The 19,436-nt window shown below is 39.7% G+C and overlaps 1 protein-coding gene across 1 annotated transcript in view; it reads right to left on the bottom strand.

The window, feature by feature from the left end:
- The window catches only part of LOC104471358 (actin-binding LIM protein 1-like), a 59,662-nt gene extending 40,718 nt beyond the window's left edge, over positions 1 to 18,944 (bottom strand). The window contains 3 exon segments of the mRNA XM_010086682.1: positions 4,134 to 4,243; positions 5,336 to 5,519; positions 18,791 to 18,944. Coding sequence (XP_010084984.1) covers positions 4,134 to 4,243; positions 5,336 to 5,519; positions 18,791 to 18,944 — 448 coding nt within the window.
- Between the last annotated feature and the right edge of the window lie 492 nt (positions 18,945 to 19,436).

Genomic DNA, 19,436 nt, shown 5'->3' with positions numbered 1-19,436 from the left:
GGAAAGATCTGTTTGAGGAAGAGGGAAATTTATTAAACTGTGTTCAAAGACACACAGTGTCTTCATAATTTCAAAGATGACACCTGAGCCAGAAAACTGACAGTTTGAGCTCCACTAGTGCAGATTGCTGGTACCACCTCACATACGTACCCTGAGCTTGGGGGATCTCTCTGCGGCTGCTCTGCTCTCAGCTCTACTTTCCACAACACCTCTTGTGTGTTCAAGAAGAAACGCAAGCCAGTGTGGTACTTTTTGAAAATGCAGGTCTGACTAAACGAGGAATTTTTATGTTTAAATGTCTGCATCAGTTCACCTACCAGCTGCGTTGGTGAGAATTCACTGATAAAATGCCTTAATGGAGAAGTATCAAAGAGGGTAAGCCTGTTAACATGGCCAATCTACTCGCCTCTGCTTCACACGCTAAAGCTAATAGAAATCTGGAGTGTACCCTCAGTCACTACTCATTTGGCCCCTAGGGGAATAAAACAGTTTGAGATGCTGGGGACTGGAAAGATGTATTATAAAGCTCACTCTACTCTTTCAAAGGTACCTAACCCTAACATGGATGAAGAACAAGAATTTAGGAAGACTTCAGGTTCTTTAATTTCTCCTTACACAAGTTAAAATCACACAAATTTTATTACTTAAGCATCAATAGGTAAGACTCAGGCAGTAGCACAGTACTTAGGACTGCATCATCTAAACACCACACCAACTTCCATTTGCTTATAACCACCACATACTAGTAAGCCGGAATAGCATTATTTTTTTTTTCATTTTGCTGGGGGAACTGACCCTTGAAATTTAAGTACCTGCCCTGACACATAAAACATGTATGAAAATACCAGAAAGCTGCACTCAGAATTCCTGTGTCCAAGGGAAGTAACCACTAGATAATAACTCCGCTGACAACATGGAAACAATAAACCATGAATCCCCAAACAGCAAAATAACAACAACAAAAAATTCAAAAATTTGACTTCGTCTTTGACTCTTTTTTTATTCTAAATTACAGCATGAAAGTAGGGAAAAATCCCCATAATTTGCAGACCTTTAAAGACGGCTTTTAAAAACAGCCTACTGAATATGTGACACAAAATGTCAAGGGATGGTGAAATGAGGCTGTCATACATGTAACAGAGATACAATACAGGAGATCTTAATTAAAAGAAGGTAAAATGGGGGGGGGGAGAGCACCCATGGCCAAACGACCAAGAACACAAGTTGCAGTCTTGTGTAAAATTTAGAAATAACAGATGCCTGTACAACTGCTTCTCTGTAAAGAGAATATGGACTATAATGAACACAGGTGTGTTAACACGTAGCCAGAACACAATAGAAAGTAGAAAGAGATTAGTGCAAACCAGGCAATCATGCTGTTGTATATTTTAAACAGTGTCCAAGTTTTGTATAACTAATAATTACCAAGATACATTACTTCTATTAGTCCTTTATCAGGACCCAAAGAAAGTAAGTTTCTGTCTTTGGCAGAATGTTGAAAACCCTGAACTATCCAAACCATCAACATCATACTTTTAATCAGTGTTGTCTAGCTGCCCCCTGCTTTACAGATCACATCGTATTTACCAAGCTGTCATATGAAATAAAACACCACCCACTTCATTTGTTTAAGGAATAGAGTTGACTAAATTATGAATTATGACTACTCCATAGTATCTGTATACTGAAAAATCCTGTCTTAGAAAACTAGAATAAAAAGGAATCACTGACATGGTTCTTCAAGAAAATAGCTGTAATTATTCTAGGTAATATATGTGCAGTGAAAGAAATATACTATTATTAAAAATAAGGTGTGCACTATAAAGAGTTTAACAATATCCAGGTTCATGTTATTCAAGATGTTAACCCCTCTATTTAGAGGCATCTGATTTTCCTTGAGATCATCCAAGAACAACAGTCAATAAGCCTTTCATTTATGTGAAGTAAAAGACATCACAAAATGACATGTCCACATTAATGCAGACATCCTAGTGGATAGAAGGCTTCCTTTTACATTACATAAACCAATCAAACTTGATATACTTTCAAGTCTATTGAATTTCCTTACTTCCAACTTTGTTTTAAGGAAAGGCTCCTCTAGTAATCTACTCGGAAGTAATCAAGGGAAACTGACAGTAACATAGGCTATAAGATAGATGCATAGCATGAATGAGATTCTCTTCTAAAAGAACTTGCACTAAAAAACCACATCCTTTCAAAAAAGGGCAAAAGCATTAGAAAAAATTGATATGTCTGATTCAGTCAGCAGGAGAGACGTGGAAGCAATATGAACAGCTTACACTCTTCAAAATTTACTCTGTAGTTTCAGCAATAAGGACTTCTCCATATCTAAGTCAACTTTTGCACAAAGCTAAAGCAGCAGCTGGTATACCTCTGAAGACAGAGGATACTACATTAGTATTCTCTTAATTGAGTTTTTCTGAACTTAGAAACACATGCTGGTCTCACTTTTATTTGTCTGGTTTGTAGAGTTGCGCTCTAAAATAACCAGAAACTCTGTATTATAATCTTCCTACAAGTCTTTGCTCATAAAAGAACAAGATGCACAGTGACAGATTTGTAGACTTTGAAGCAGCGCACTCTAAACTGTTAAGAGCAGGAGCTCTCTTGCTGCGTGTACTGGTAAGGCAGTTTGCCCAGAAAGAGACTATTTTGATTGAAAAGGAATAATACATCTCATCACAAGCACCAGGGAAGATTGTTTAATAATCCTTGATACCTATGGCTTCAGTGTGGAACTCAAGAAGCAATTCAAACAGAGACTATCAGAAAGTGACTCTCCAGCTCTTTCACTTGCTAACTATCAGACAACTTTAGCCTATCATTTGCTAGGGAGCATTCTGGCACCTAGGGTCACATATCCGGGATGTGGTCACACTGCTGGGCAAGTGTGCTATTTTTTGAGAACCAGATGTAGTGTGATCCAGACACTTCTGTCATTTAAACACCGGTCGTTTGGGAACTAGTGCTGTGACATCCTTAGAAAAAGAACATCTGTACTGTCTGAGGTCCCTATGCCTTGCAGTTCCTTGCCAATTCCATCTCCTAAATATCGGTAATCCATGTAAATACAATTTCCGTATCACTCTTTTATCTCCGAAGGACTAGCTGGGTGCCGGAAGTACTTCATACATCTCTATGTTGGTTGGTAAGTTTGGTAAGGCTTTTTTCAGGTTCCTAAATTCTTCCTTAACTGATTAGGCCTGTGCATTTTCAGCTCCAAATCTACAGTTACAGGGGAAAAGTATCACTTAACAGACAGAAATGCACGATAAAAAAAAGTGGCTCTCATTTTCAATTTTGCTAAGTATCCGATTACATGTTCTCAGGCAAATCAGATAACCCGAGATTCACTTGACTCATCTGCTGAGCACAAGTATTATCCAACTTTGCCTTTACATTGCACCTTATAATCCTCAAAGCCAAGTACAAGTACAATATACACAGCATCTCCCTGAAAGAAACAAACGTTGGTGTAAAACTACCTAGTGTCAAAAGGAAATCTGTAGCCATCAGTAATTTACAAATTATATTTTAAAAGCATAAAGAAACAACAGCAACCCAAGTTAGTTTTCCTCACAGATTTTCTTCATTCTCTCTCCTTCCCCTTCATTTGCTTTGTCTCCTGTTTATAATGGTTTCTTGAGGTTCAGATCACAATATCATTGCGGTATCAGTCTACTGGAGGCATAATCCTGGCAATACTCCTTTTAAAGGATAATTTAATTAAAGTGTTAAACAGTAGAAGAAAATTAATTTCCTCTGACTTTGTCCTCTTTTGAATCCTTCAACCTGTTCAATTATACATGAAAAAAGGTATCTATCAACTCTGAAACCTCAGATTTCATCAAGCACATACTTTTCCAGCACCTATAAAAGAAAATAATCCCGTTTAAAAATGCAATAATTGGGGAAAAGCAATTTATTCATATTGAAAAACGTGAATGTGTCGCTTTCCACCTGTAGCACCAGACACTTTTCATGAAGGAAAAAAAAAAAAAAAAGTGAAGAAAAATCAAAAAAACCCCAAAAGATCGCATTAAGTTCGTTTCAACCAAATGTTGATGAGCCCAGGAAAGTAAGAGGCTCCAGAAAGAAGATGGCATACTTACTGCTTGAGGCAGACAGTTCTTTTGGACTGGAGGACATTGGCTGGGCACACATCTGACAGAGACAGTCCCTTCCATTAAAGGTAACTCGATCACCCGGTGGAAATGGACGCCTGGAGAGTTAAAGAGAAAAACGTATTTTAGCAAAGGTTATGCCAGAAGCTTTTCTTTGTTCCCTATGCCTCGGGTTCACTGCCTTCCCCCAGCACAATCAATATTTTACACAAACTCTGGCCAAATAGTTTCTGCAATGTGGCCTTGGCAAAGCTAGGCATTGGAAGAAATCCAGCCCATGGAGGCAAGCAGAGCAGAGGTTAGACTTGTGTTGTCTTTTCATTTTAAAAAGCTATCAAATATACTTTATCTAAAGCATAGACAACAGTGAAATCCACTTAGACATAACAGCGACATTTATGACAGTCTCAGCAGGTCTTTGCTATTTGTGGATAGCAAACAGTACAGAAGAGAACTCAAAGGAAGAATCAGAACTGGTCTTGAGCGTGGTGAAGGAACGTGAAGCTAGTCACTCATAAGTACACTAATTTAATTTGTATTCAACAATTAAATATATTACTATATTTCAGTGGATGTAGCAGTTTGGGAAAAAAAGTTATCTATGTTCATTATCCTACATTTACATTAAGAGAACCACCCCTGCAACTGTTACCTGTGCAGATGGTGTTAGGAAAAAGGTAAAGGCTGAATGCACTATGGAAATTTGAGGTTATTTGCTGAACCCAACAAAAAGTTAAGAATGTGCATGAGGCAGAAGTTGATATTGCTGTTAAGTCTAATTTGGCGTATAAAACAGAGGATGAACAACATTTTGTAAGAGCACGTCACTAAAACGGGAAGGTTCAGTAACTTCAAATCTTTAAAAAGTAGCTTTAGCTGCTGAGTACTGACCCCCTACACCACACCTCACTCCATAACTGTGCTTAACAAACGAACATCTGCTTGTTTCCACAAAGCAAAATGTTTAAGGCATTTCTACTGCCATTCCTAAGTGGGCCATAAATACATCAGCAGCAATATTCCATTTCATTAATATATTCCAATGACTCATCTTTTGTTCACTCAACATAAAAAGATTGATTTAAGTCAATGTACAGAAAACATGTCACATTTCATACTATATCATCTACTTTCATGCTGTCCTTGGGAAATAAATCTGAAACATACATATCATGAAAGGGATGACTTACTTGCAAACAGTACAGGCAAAGCAGCTTGGATGGTAAGTTTTTCCCAGAGCTGTCACTACTTCACCTTCCACAAACTCCCCACAACCGTTGCAGCGGGTCCCATACATGCGCTGGTAATCCAAAGTACAAAGATATTCCCCGTTCTTAATGAAAAAGCCTCCTTGTGCCAAATCACAGCCACACACTGGAAGAAGGAAAAACAAACCACACAGACAGATTGGAAATATATGCCTACTAAGTATGTCAGCAACAGTCTATGCTACCGACAAATGAGATGATCCTGGTGGTCTTGCTCTCTTCTATCAGATTTTTGCTTTCTCCTCCTGTCACTACATGGCTTGACATGCCAGGAGATTTTTGGTATTCTCTGGCTACAAGAGAGTTTGTAATAAATACTTTCTTTGGAGGAATCCACATAATCATAACTTTCATGTACTTGCTCCTCGCCAAGACCTCAATTAACATGATTAACTGGATGACTGGAGGTATCAGAATTATTTGTACCGATGAAATCTTGCTTTCACTTCTGAGACAGAAGGTGAGCAGAAGAAAAGATATGATTCCTTATATAGGACAGATTTTAATATTTTATGCACTAAGCATGTGCTTTATTTTAAGCAGCTTTCAAGGTGCTGCGTCTTTTTGAAACCATTAATATTTCAGAAATGTTGTATGGTTTAGATTAACTCTTCCAGTCCCCAGATAACACTGCACTGCTCCAGCTGCATTAATACTTTCAGTTTTGCTTTAAAAAGCATGATCTTTTAAATGTTCACATTGATTTTACAGTATTAATTTAGACATAAATATTGGGAGAAAGCTGTAGTGAAGAGATAATAAAACATTAAAAATCTACATACACATCCACTATATATACTTCATTACATTAGCAGCCCAACAACAGGACACTGAATAAAGCAAACAGGAATAAAGAGTATTCCCCACCTGTATTGTGAACAAATCAATGTCCCAAGAACTACTGTTACCTTTGAGTGCCTAATCTGCATTGGTCTTGTGTTAGTCCTTCACATACTACACTCCCTGAACTTCACAGATTAGATAAACAACTCTTAATATTTGGATATAGACCTGTGGCCCTGTACACAAAAGGACAGGGAAAAATAATTGTAACAGTAAAAGGGTGAAGGACCAGTCAAGGATTTCTGTAAATTGGCAGTTTTTCACTGTTAAATGCTTATTCATCCACACCAAAACACACCATAACTAGGTTTCCTTTAATAAAATACTCAGTGCTATAGTACCATTTCTGGTCAGCACAGGAGACAGAAAGCAATCCAGCCCAGAACAGCCTACTCCCATGAAGAAAAAGTGCCATGGGAGATTGGGAGACAATTTCACAATTCCACTTGAGCTTGGGTTGAACGAAGGACTTGAACCTACCTATTTAACATCCCACAGTAGCACCAAAAAAAACCCGCTTGCTTCTTGAAAGCTTTAAAAAGTCCTCTTTATTCACCTCAGTGAGAAGACATAAATAGGATCTGCTCGATGAATTCTTAAACAAATATATACATGGCAGTTCCCAGGCATTTTAGTTTCAGCCACTTCCATCACTCCTCTGTATATTGCTGTATCTGTGTAATTCAGTAAGAGAAACTACTCTTCACAGCCAGCTAGGATGCCAGCTTAACTCTTATTCTGCAAGCAATTCCATCTCATCCCTCTTTATAACATTTAAGCACATTCAGATCACATATCAGAAATATCAAATATCAGAAATTCTGATTATTAAGGAAAAATAAATAAGCAGCATTCTAGATCCCTGCAGTTACAGAGTCCTTCAAAAATTAAAATATGAAATACAGGAAGTTTATCAGGGGAACTGGGTTGAAATAATCTCTCTGCCACAAATTCCAAGCACAACATTGTGCACAACATTCATTCTCTCTCCTGTTATAATGGGCTAATATCTTATTAGCTATCTGCCTTGAAAATTAAAACTGCAAGGTGGTTGTGGCAGGGAGTGAAAATTCTGTTTGCCTGTTGCCAAGCCCCAGAGGTCTAATGAGTGCTACTGTAGCAATAATTAATAGAATAACAATAAACAGAATGCAACTTTGAATTAAAGCAGTATCAGTACTAGCATTTTTCTGGTTTCACATTTTTGTACAGAACAGTGTTAATATTTCATGTGCAAACAAATTACATTTCATGGTGGCATTAAATCCACAAGCAGCCAAAACTCAATTATCAATGACTTAGGAGAATTACAGAGAACTATTGTTAAGGTTCTATTATTATGCTGCAAAATGCTCTAAGCTGGTTTGCAGGTACAACTCCAGAAAAAAAAAAAAACCTCTTTCATTCTTCCATTTTTTCTACTGATCTCCATTTTTTGTAAAATATTCTTTTCAAACTAACAGTAAAATATCACATAACCATTAGGCACAAAATACTGTGACCTCTACACATCACCGCTTCACCTTAGACTCCTCCTGAGTTGGGGATCATCTAGACATTTTCCACTGGAGGTCCAGTGGTGAAACCTAAGCCTACTTACAACAGGTTTGCTCTTCTAAGTTACCTTTGGTGGATCCTTACAACTAAATCATGGAGTAAATGAGAATTCTGTTTTAATGTCTAGAAGTTGTTGGGGATTACTTCAGTATTCAGACTGCTAGATCCTGTGGTTACAGTGGATGAACTGGAGTACTGCCATGGAGTGGTCAACACTGGATGCTTCAAAAGCTGCTAAATTGCATAAAGAGCTATGGAGTACTCATGTATCTATGCAAGTGTTTCTTCCTAACCTCCTTTAGTTTGTAATTTAGCTTGTAACTTAACATCCAAGCCTATATATATTTCAGCTTCAAGCTGAAGGCACTCACTGTTATTAAAAAGAAGCTCTGTTGATTGCCTTTTTCTTTATTAAGTCTCCTTTCCACCTGATCTCTTATTCTTTTTGCCAATAACTGAGCATGAGTTCTCTCATACTGGCAAATCCTGAATTCAGGCACAAAAAGAACTTCTTCTGATGTGAACCAGCAGCAGATCCATCATTTCTGGCATACTCACAGCAGGAAGCACACACCAATCTGCAAGAATTAAAGACAAATCCTGGCAACCCCATGTTACAACGGATCCTTGCAGACAATTTAGCACACGTGTTCCTATCACTAATCACAGCTTTAAGCTACATGGGCAAAACAAGGGTCACCCAGACTGTTAACATCCATGGCTGGAAAAACGCTGTTCCAGCAGGCTGCTTTCACTTTGAGTCAGAGATCAAATCAGAAAGGATGAACATGACTGTTTCCACACTTGGTGTACAATGTGTCGTACAAACCACAAAAAGGGATTCAAATAGCTTCTTTTCCCCCTTCTTGCAACTGTGCAGAAGTCATGGTTCTGACAACAAATCCCCTCAAGCTTAAAAACATATTGCCTTAGCACACATATTTATGCAGTGGACCACTGCATAAATACCACAGAAAATATGGACCAATTGTGATTGTTTTTATTAAAAAGAAAGACCATCTACCCAGCATTGCTCATGTCACAAACAGCAGAGGCAACGAAGAGAAATCAGCTGTGATCACTACATTCGTACAATAAATCCCAACAGTGTGATACAAATATCACATAATCAAAGAAAAATTAATATCAAAATGATGGAAGTTAATAGGAAACATAATATTACGTTCTTTTATATTTTTCCTATGCTGAAGGGGAAAACAACTTTGAAAGAATTTATTAGCGACACTGAGTCACTTCCAAGCTTTAACAAATATGATGAAAATTAAGTGATCAGATTTTTTCAAAGTGAATAGAAGTAGGATTTGATCCTGCTTAGCATTATCGAGGATTTCCACAGGGTTATTGTCAGTGAGAGTTGAAAAACCAGGACCTAAGTAAAAACTGTTCCAACACTAAAGAAACAAAACCACAAAAGCAGACTCTATAAGCATGGACTCTCAGTTTGCAGAGTGAAGGCTATTCATTAACAGAAGTCTAATGATCTGTTTTGTCACTATGCATTAAATAAGGTGCAAATTCAATTTCCTGTTGGGATTTTATTTCTTTCTTGTATTTCTAAGCTTGCTAGAACAATGGTGTTGTTCTCAAGCAGGGAAATAGTCATACAACATTTATTTCTTAGGACATAATGGATTTCTTGTTTGAAGGTAGAAAGGAATTTGGCAATATTTCAGTTTATCATCTACATCTAAACAAATACACAGGAAAAATCTGTTTCTTTTTTTTTTGCCTAAGAGAGAGCTTAACAAATCCTGTATTGATGAAAGCAAGGTTCATGTTCTTATTAAAGTTTAAAGTTTCCACATTTCAAATGTAAGTCTTTCTCTGCCTTTTTGTTATTCCTCTTATCGACACTTTTCTTGATGGCACAACCTCCGGTTCCTGAAGTCATTTGAAGAATTAATGTACATCAAAATATCAGAAGACCACAAGAGAACAATAAATCTCAGAAGCCATGATGCAGCACTACCATTGCAGAAAGATTACAATGCACCACTAAGGAACTGCACACAAGAAGACATAACAGAAATCCTGATAACTGTCACACTCCTCTCACTGGACAGTTTTTTTTTTTTTTTTTTTTTTGCTGTACACTTATGAGAGATGCATTTTGATACAAGCTATTTGGAACTGTGTCCAGCATTCCCAGTGATTCTCATTTCAACAGATTGAATTTAGAAACAACCCTGGGAAGTCAAAAGATCTTTATACACATGGAACAAACACAGGTGATGTTAAAATCTGCTTCATTATCTAGTCACCAGCAGCCTGAAAAGTTTAGCAGCTAAAACACCTCCTAAGCAAGAGATGAGACTGCATTTCTCCCCTCTTCCCCGAAGTTGGTCTGGGATCCCCCTGAGAAGCAGCCTCTGGCCCCAAGCCAAGCCCTTCTCCTCTTCCCTTGAAAAACCTTGACCCTCCATTTCAGACATCCGGCCTGCATGACTGCCGAGTGCTGCTGTCTTTATGATTCAAGCAATTCTCAGTGGAGTACTTGGGTGAAACCCCTAAGCACTCAAGGCAAGTATTCACTCAACTGAAACCACTAGTGATGACTGCATTTCAGAGGAGCTCAGAGCTTTAACTTCATCAACTTCCCAGTCAAGGCCATGACACTGCCTTTAGACCTACACAATCAGTTTTCTCTGGTTTTCTCTGCTGCAAATACAAACAATGCCGCACAGGGGAAACTTTCCTGTCTGCACCTGACATGCATATATTTCAGTCTTTCCAGCAACCTAACAGACAATAGCTAGTACTTGAGCTCAACAGCAAGCAAACAACAGCCATATATAATGTAGCAATATGACAGCCTCCCAACTGGAATATAAATGTTTTGTGCACTGGCATGGAAACAATGGCAAGATCATTCAACCATTTAAAACACCTTTCACATTAAGCTAAGCACTAGGTGGAGATCAAAGTCATTTATGCATCTGTGGGAAATGAACCTTGAAGAAAATGCAATTGGTGGGAAAATGTCAAAGTTTAGCCTGGGACAGCTTGGATGTAACTATCTAGATGAGAAATCTCTCTAAAAATATTATAAAAAAGCAAATCAAGGATATAAGAATAGAACAAAAACAAATCTCCCTCATCCATAGACTTATGAAACAAGCCAGGAAAATAGAAGATACACTGACAACAAACCCAGGCAACTTTCCCTATTCTCATAAGGATGCTCTGCCCCACCCATAAAGCACCTGTAAAGCATCTTCCTGACCCTTTACTTTCAAAGGGATCCAGCAGCTTGTTAAAATCGGACATGGCATCTGTCAGCATTCATCAACATCAGTCAAGTAGTGCAATTAATTTCATTTCCTGTCAAGCGTTTGGTCACTGAAAGACCTCAGGCCCAACTAAACCAAGATCAGCGTCAACCAATTGCCATTAATAGCACTAAAACTAAGTAAAACAAGGACTCACTTCAGAATGGGATGAAACTGCTTGTGATTATTTGGGATGAAACTGCTTGGGATTATTTTCCTGTCAACATCTAAAGCAAAAACTAACAACTCTGTTTTATATGAAAAAGGAAAAAATAAGTTGGAAAAAAAGACCCCAATAAAATAAGACACAAGAAAAGAAGTAGAGGGGTGAGAAAGGGTCAGAGGATCAGAGAACAGTGCAAGATAGAACTATGGGCATAGTTTGAGCCCTACTGTCAAAGCCCACGGTCACCTCACCCACCTTGCCTCTTCAGCAGGGAGCAAGGGATCCTCAGGAATTCTTACCAAGACTGTTTTCCACAAGTGTTGAGAATGGCTGCTTGCTTTCACTGCCAAGGGGTTGGATATAGTTTAAAATCTGTTGCACCCCTGAAACAGCCCACTGCCATCCCAAAGGCTACTGCACTAGTAAGAAAGAGCTCTGCCTGCTGCTTATGGGGTTACAGGAAGGTTAGGGTCGTTTCGCAGGACACCAAGCTTACAGTAAACCTCCGAGGCCCTTCCCTGAATCTGGAGTGAAATAACAACAGGAATCACTACAAGAAAAAGAACAAGCTTCAAGACACAGCAGCTAAGACATGCAAGTATAGAAATGGCAGTTACTCTCACAGCTGCAACTGAGGCTTGCTTTCACATCAAGCTACCTGAATGCATGAATTCACATCTGAATCCCACTTGATGTCACAGCAGAAATTTTACCCTCTGTTAGCTTCCCAGGAACAGCAGAATCCCATTACCACCTGGATTTTCTAAACTCTGCTCAAATATGATTTGCTGTCCTCAAACATGTTCTTGCTGTCCCTCATTAGGTCTTCCTGTGCAGACAGATAATGTGTCCCCCTTTTCACTTTTTCACTTCATTTGTGTACTAATCTCTTCAGCAACAAGTACTTCTCTTTCATCTTCATGCTCAAAATCTCAACTTACTCTTCCTCATCCCCTTCCATGGGACCTTCTGCCATGGATAAAGGATGCAGAGCTCTAATCCTTCCAGATCATGAGTCAGATCCCCAAAGTCCTGACCATCCAAACCAAACCAGGATACTGTAGCATTTCTCTCCTTTTTATTTGTATTCTGCTCTTAGAGAATTTCAGGTTTGTATTTTCCAATGTGTTATAATATAAGACTAGAAATGCCCTTTTCTTCAAATGAAAGCTGAGACACTCAGGTTTAGGAAAAAAAATGAAAATACAGGCACTCTTGAGAAAAATCAAAAGACTTAATAATGTTAAAGTCTGTTTCAATAACCAAGCTGAAAAGGGGGAGTTCCCAAGCTGGCAAGCGAGCCATGGTGAATTGAAGAATTACAAGCTTGGAGAGTTTTTAAATACAGAAGGCTCTTTGGGTCAGTGATTCAGAGCTTCAAGGAACCTCACATAATTTCCTGATGCTCAGGAAGGAGCACATTCTATCCACCAGTTACGTTACTGTATCCACAGCTCAGTCTCTGTTTGAGAAGTGTTTGTGGAAATGCAGAAATATTTTCAAACAGTGCACTGGATATCTACTACAAGAACATCCTCATATTTAAACTTTCTATCCACTGACACCAAACTATTAATAGCACAAACTACCCAGACTCCTCCTGCTGCCACTGAAGGAATCTGATGACAGATCAAAGGTCAAAGAACTAATGATTTAAAACACATTCCAGCTTGTTGATACAGTGTCTGCTTACATGACACTTCTTCCCAGTCCTTCAAGGGAGGAAGATCCAGTTCAAAGTCAAAGATTACAGACCATCCCAAAATCTAAACTTAGGAACCATCCCCGTTCCGCATCAAACTCACTGAACTACAGATGATGTAGCTTTGCAAAAGTCATCACACAAAAGGAACAGACACATGTCTGGAACCTAAACATATCACAAATGATTCTGAAAGTACATATAGATGCTGGCTTTCCTAAATAAGCTTGAAAGACATCTAACTCCAAAGAGGAAGTTAGCACATTTGTTCCATAATTAAGAAACTGCTTTGTGATAATTTATAACAATGTTTTAATAGAAGCTAAGAGTTTCTTCTCTGTGGGATACTCGGACTTTGTGGGATGCTTCCTGTATGCCAAGACTTGGCTTTGCCTTATAATTAGCAAGAATATTAGCTGATAATTACCTTTTGATATCTGATATCGCTATAGCATGTAAAACATTCATAGACAGTGAAACATTCTCACCTGGCATAGTCTAATCAAATTACAGACATTTATGCACATAGTGAGGACTAGAAAACTTTAGGATGCCATCCATACTCTCATGGCAGGATTGCTTATTTATGAGATTATTTTTTTTTTCAGGCTACCATATGGAAGCTAACTATGTTTTCCCATTTATATTTGACATCAAGAACAGGAACGCTGTCTACTGTTTTAAATGCTCCTACCACAAATACTGCATTACCTTGTTAAGATAATGCAACCTGTATCTACATGTACCAAAAATCAAGTTACATAAACCTTCACATTGTTACTACGAAAGCTTAAAGCTTGTTCTGTTAAACAATACACTGTATTGAAACCCTCATTTCCCTCTAACTCAGAAGACGAATCACAGGCTTAAATAATACAGTCTTGTTATAGCAATTTTGCTAGCCTGAAAGTTTCCCCTCCTAGTAGATGTAATAGGGTAAAATGAACTGTAATCCACTGACAACGATAGAAAATTACCATTTGTATCAGATCTCAACTTAAATTGAGATTTTAATATCTCTGCTCATGCACATCACAATTTAGGGCCTGATCCCCCACACCTTTATATGTTCAACAGACATTGCAGGAATGGTCTTAGTTTTTCCAGAAAAGTTATTCATGCACATAGACACTTTCAAGAAAAACCTTTCTACTTCTTTATAAGCTATTAATTGGTTCTTGTTGATGTTAATGCTTATTAAAAACAAAAAGTAAAACAATGAGGTCTCCAGCTCAGTCAGTTCTCCCTCCAACCTCCCCATCTAACCCTCCCTTTTCTCAGCCTGCTGCTTCCATTGCTGGTAACCATTAACAATTTGGTATGTAAGAGTAGTATACTCTTTAAAACTTTTTAATTACAATTGGAGATAATGCAGAATCCAATTAAACTTGCCCTTTTAGCACACAACAGTGTAGCACCTTAGCAAGGTAAGTGACTTTGTTATAAAACAGCCAAAGACAACTGCTCTGAATAGTGCTCCTGGAGCTGCACTCCTAAATGTCTCTTATCCCTCCCTTATCCATCATTCCCCTGTTAACTCCAGCTCCCAGTCAGCTGCTGACTGCCTGAGATTCTTTGCCTAATCGGGAGGCTGGCAGAGCTCAGCTTCTGGGGGACAGGCCACATCATTTTCAGCTCTTTGTTTTTTTCTTAGCTCTTGAAGCCACAAATAGAACGAGCCAGCCTTGCCAGGCAGATAGGACAAACGAGCTGTATACGCGTGGTTCTCAACAGGCAGGGAGTCACAGCTAGCTGCACCTTATCGTGGGGGTATGGGAACACGTCAATCGTTGGAGGTTTTACTTGTCGTCTTTGTCAGGAAGCAGTTACTCTGTTCTGAGAAAGATTCCAGAGATGGACAGAGCACTGAGCTACAGGGGAAGATGATTGTCTGATCACATTACATGACACATGAGCAGGTCCCAAGCTGGCTGATGCAGCATGGGGGCTTAAGTCACTGGTTCCTGCAGTGCAGCAACCACCTCTAACATGCATGCCAAGCAATCATGAAGAGCCTATGCTTCTCTGACATAACCTAGGGAAGCAGGATTACAACCGTATCAAATATGCTTAACAGTATGATGTAAACACAAAGTTGAGAGCATGGATGGAAACAAAAAAAAAAAAACAAACCCCATACAGAGCAAAATAAGAAAAGGTTCACACTAAAACTCTGCTACTATACAACTAGTGTGACAGCTTTACAAGGAAATGCATTTTTTTCCACATCTTCTCTAGACTATCAGACTAAGCCATGGGCATTTTCAGCAGGTATGACAGCAGTCAGACAAGTATGCATTTGTTAAAATCTTTCACGCTGCAGATGTATGAGTTGAAGTCTCAAGAGCAAACTTCAGTATACAGAAAGGAGAAAGCTGCATCTACAGGTGGCTTGGTTGTCTGACACGTTCTGGTCCCAGTATCAGGAGTTGTTTCAGGAGTTGTTTCCACTGGCTAACAACAGTATAAACTGAGGGGGTCTAACTTCAACTCCTATAGAGTCACAGTCATGTCCAATTAAAAACCCATTAGATTAAGAGGAAAAAAATGCTTACTCGAACAGTTAGTTGTGTCCTGCTTGTATGAACCATGTGGTCAGACAACACGCAATATAAGTAAATAACTATATGGTTTAAACAAAAGAGTGTGTTTGCTTAAATATGAGACCCCAACAATAAACAAGCACTGCAGCTCGGGTGTAAGATTCAAAACAGGACTTGGAACAACCTCCCACACACCTTCCTTTCCTTCCTCACAGTGAAAGACAACAGAACACAAAAAAGATTATCCTTCACTTGCTGGCAAACCCTACTAATAACACACAGACTGAATGAACAGAAAAAGTCTCTAAGATTCAGCACTGGCTCTCTCAGTTCCAATTGAGATGCGCAGATTCTACAAACAGGCAGAAGTCAAGCCGGGACGCCCCTCTCCTAAACACTAAGTGAACACATGGAACCAGTCACCTTCCACAAGCTCAAAGTTTCCTTAACAAGCTAATGATTAAAATCATAGTTTAATCTCCATCAGAGAGATATAATTCTTTAGCTCTCCTTTCTCTGGTCATCTTCAGGCAAGCAGTCATCATGAGGTCAGTAATATTACAGAATATTAAACTGTCATCAGCTTAGAAATATCTCCATAAACAGAAGCCACAATTAGTTTAGATATTGCCCTAGGGGAGGAAAAAAAAAAAAAAAGCACCTTAGTAGACCCAGCCTCACAACAGAATAGACAAAGCACAAAAGCAGCGTGTGAGTAAGCAACTAAAAAAACAAGTGAAATAAGAAAGGAAGACTGATCTGGTGCCTTCAGCAGGTTTTTCCAGAGCCCGTTCCATTTGCCGCCTGGCCTCAATTACCATTCTCCTTCACAACTCAAAGGGTCTCAGCTGGCCTGCTGCTGGGAATACCCTCATCCCGTGTCCTCTGTAAACTGAGACCACCACTCACTATGGGCAGAAACAGTAAAAGAAACAACTTGTTGCTGGTTTTGAACTGCTTAGGGACTATAAAACATCAAGAACTGCTTAAAATACAGCAACTGTAATAAGAAAAGACATATGCATTTGCACAAGTGTTTCAGGAATAGTGTAGATAGTGCTCTCTCTGCCTTCCATGACGGGCTGATACTATTCCAGCCCGACACAGATGAAAGGCATCAATATCTCCCTCGCATCAAGGCAAGGCTCAGAGCAGAGGCCCCGTGAAGGGCAAGGCCAGAGAGCGGGAGAGGCTCACACAGCAGAGGTCCATGAGACTATGAGGCCCAGGCCAAAGGAAGGGAGAGGCACAGAAAACGGCGGCCCACAGAGGGGGAGGCCCAGTGAGAGGGGAGAGACACACAGTGGCAGACGGATGAATGCGTGTGTGTGAGGCCCACTGGGGAGGGAGAAGGCCAAGCCCAGAAAGAGTATGACACCTGAAAGCATGAGAAGCCAATTAAAAAGTGGGAGGCTTGTAGAGAGTTGGAGTGGCCCAAAATTGTTGGAGGATCCCCAGAAAAAACTGTGAGGCTCAGAGACTCAAAGCCCACAGAGGCTGAGAACAAGAGGGTCACTGAAGCCCTGAGAGAGCGGGAAGCTCACATACTGGAACCTCCAAGCGAATGAGGCTCTAAAAACGGGGAGGCCTCTGTAACAGTGGGAGTCCTAGAGAGTCGGGCAGCCCCAAAAGCATGGGAGACCAAGCGAGGGGGAGACAGACAGGCAGGGAGGCTCACACAGGGAGCCCTCAGAGGATGAGGTCCCAGGGAGGCCCACAGGGAGTGGGATACCCACAGAATCCCAGCCCGTGGGAGCAGAGGCCCAGAGACCCAGCGAGAGGTGGAAGCCCACACAGAGAACGAGGAGGCCCAGCCCCACAAACTGAAGGTCCAGCAAAACAGAGGCCCCCCACAAGCGTGTGTGCATATATGTCTATACTTACACAGGTAAGTATGTACAGATACGCACAGGTGTGTGGTGTGCATGTGAGCATGCATACTGCTATTTCTTGAATTTAGGCAAAATCCAACCACAAGAAAAGCAAGTAAAGAAAATTTTTTCAGCCACTCAGCTTAAAAGCTCCAGCTCAGTTTTTTCCAAGGGTCACGTTGCCAGCACGTGTGCTAGAGATATCCCTTCTCTGCTGCTCCTTTCCCTTTGGTAACGATCCTCTGGCTCTGCTTGCTCACTGAAGGCACCTCTCCTAAAATGTGTGGCTAAGGCTCCCCCCTCACCCCACGACATACTCCTCAGTGACCACCCTGCATGTTTCTCTTGGATGTCAGTATCCATCAGGGGTTTTTTGGTAGGCTTTTTTGAATCCAGGTACCTACTGTCAGCAATCAATTCAGTTAAAAGCAGCTTAATTTTCATAACTATCCCTAATGAAAGCTAGTGGTTGCTATCACCAGGTATTAAAAAAAAAAAAAACAAAAAAAAAAACAACACAACCAACCAAAAAAACCTGATTTACCCAAATCCTTGAAAAAGCACTTAAAACAAAAACTACAAAAAGACAGAATTTTCTCAAACATTCTTATGCTATAGTCCTTTTCACCCCATCACACTATACAATCTAAACGTACCCTCACCTCATATAGGGAAATGGCAGGAAATACATACAACACAACATGTGAATCCAACTCAGCTATCTACACTGGACTTCTGAGCAACTGCTAGGGCTATACTTTCTCTTCCTATGTTTTGTGCGTCTCCACAAAGCCCTTCACCTTGGATGTTTAGTGTTGTTCCGTTGCTTCCCAAATAAACAGAAAAAAAAAAATCACCAAAGCAGCTGGAGTCTAATTATGGCCTAATTCACTATTTGGGAAATACTGGAAACTGACTGTTTACATAGAACTGTAGAAAGGAAATGAAATTGAAAATAAAAGAGCTAAGATTCTTTTTTTTTCATCTCCTGCAGGTATAATTCTCTACTGTATAGCTTGCACCCAGTGAATAGTAGAAAAGAAAAAGAACGAGCACATAAGTATTCAGAGCAGAATGTGCTATTTTGTGTCTTCTAGTGGTGGCAAATTTATTCCCCCCCCAATAAAATCAAACACCTCATATAATCTTTCTTTTCAATTAAATGGTAGACATTTGCATATTGAATTTGATCTGTATGGTGCTGACCACCTTGGTGCTAGTACCTGTGCAATACAGTCATTTCGCTCCCCATTCTTTACCCTCCCCACCCACAAATCCTTCCAACACTGAGCAATGAGAATATCCCGTAACTGGCCAGTTGTAGGAAACGTGACCTCTCGTCACTAGCTCAATGTACCTCTGCACCATTTGACTCATTTCTAACAGATGAATGTCGAGGTCTTACCTTTGCAGGTGAAGCATTTGATGTGAAAGTGTCTGGCCTGAACACGGAGTACTTCACCTTTACATGGCTCCCCACATTTATGGCAGTGGATGACTGGCTTTTCAGAGGGGTGGTGAGGCTCCTGAGGATGGGCCACTGTAAAACAAACAAACATTGTTTAAACACAGACAAAAAATAACATTTTCTCCAGTATGCAAATCTGTCTTCTCAGACACTATTCATCATGATACAAATCTATCTGCTCACATTTTACGCTCACCTAAAAAGTCATCAGAGTTTTTCAAAAATATAGTCTTTTTGTAAACCCGTAGTTTAAGCCATTCCCATCAACTACCACCTCCTTCCACTGAGGCTGCCACGGAAAGATGAGAAAAAATTCCCTCTGCAGTTTCAGCTCCACAAAGTGGTTCAGAACGCCTAAGCTTTTCTCTCCAAGAACATGAGTATGTGCAAACCATTCAGTGAGCACACAGTACAACAAGAACTGGGCTATCTTCTTCCAAGAAAGAATACACTCCAAGCAAGACGAATGAAAGGAAAGAAATTCCAAACCATGTTTTGGGAAACCAGATGAACCAGGCAGCCTGACTTTGCATGCAATTAACTACACTAAACTACAAACATCTCCATTCTGCTACAGCACATA

This window comes from Pterocles gutturalis, unplaced genomic scaffold (genome assembly GCF_000699245.1).
Source record: "Pterocles gutturalis isolate BGI_N339 unplaced genomic scaffold, ASM69924v1 scaffold15531, whole genome shotgun sequence".
NCBI lineage: Eukaryota > Metazoa > Chordata > Aves > Pterocliformes > Pteroclidae > Pterocles > Pterocles gutturalis.
The sequence above is the reverse complement of the archived record's forward strand: the minus strand, read 5'-3'. Positions and strand labels throughout refer to the sequence as shown.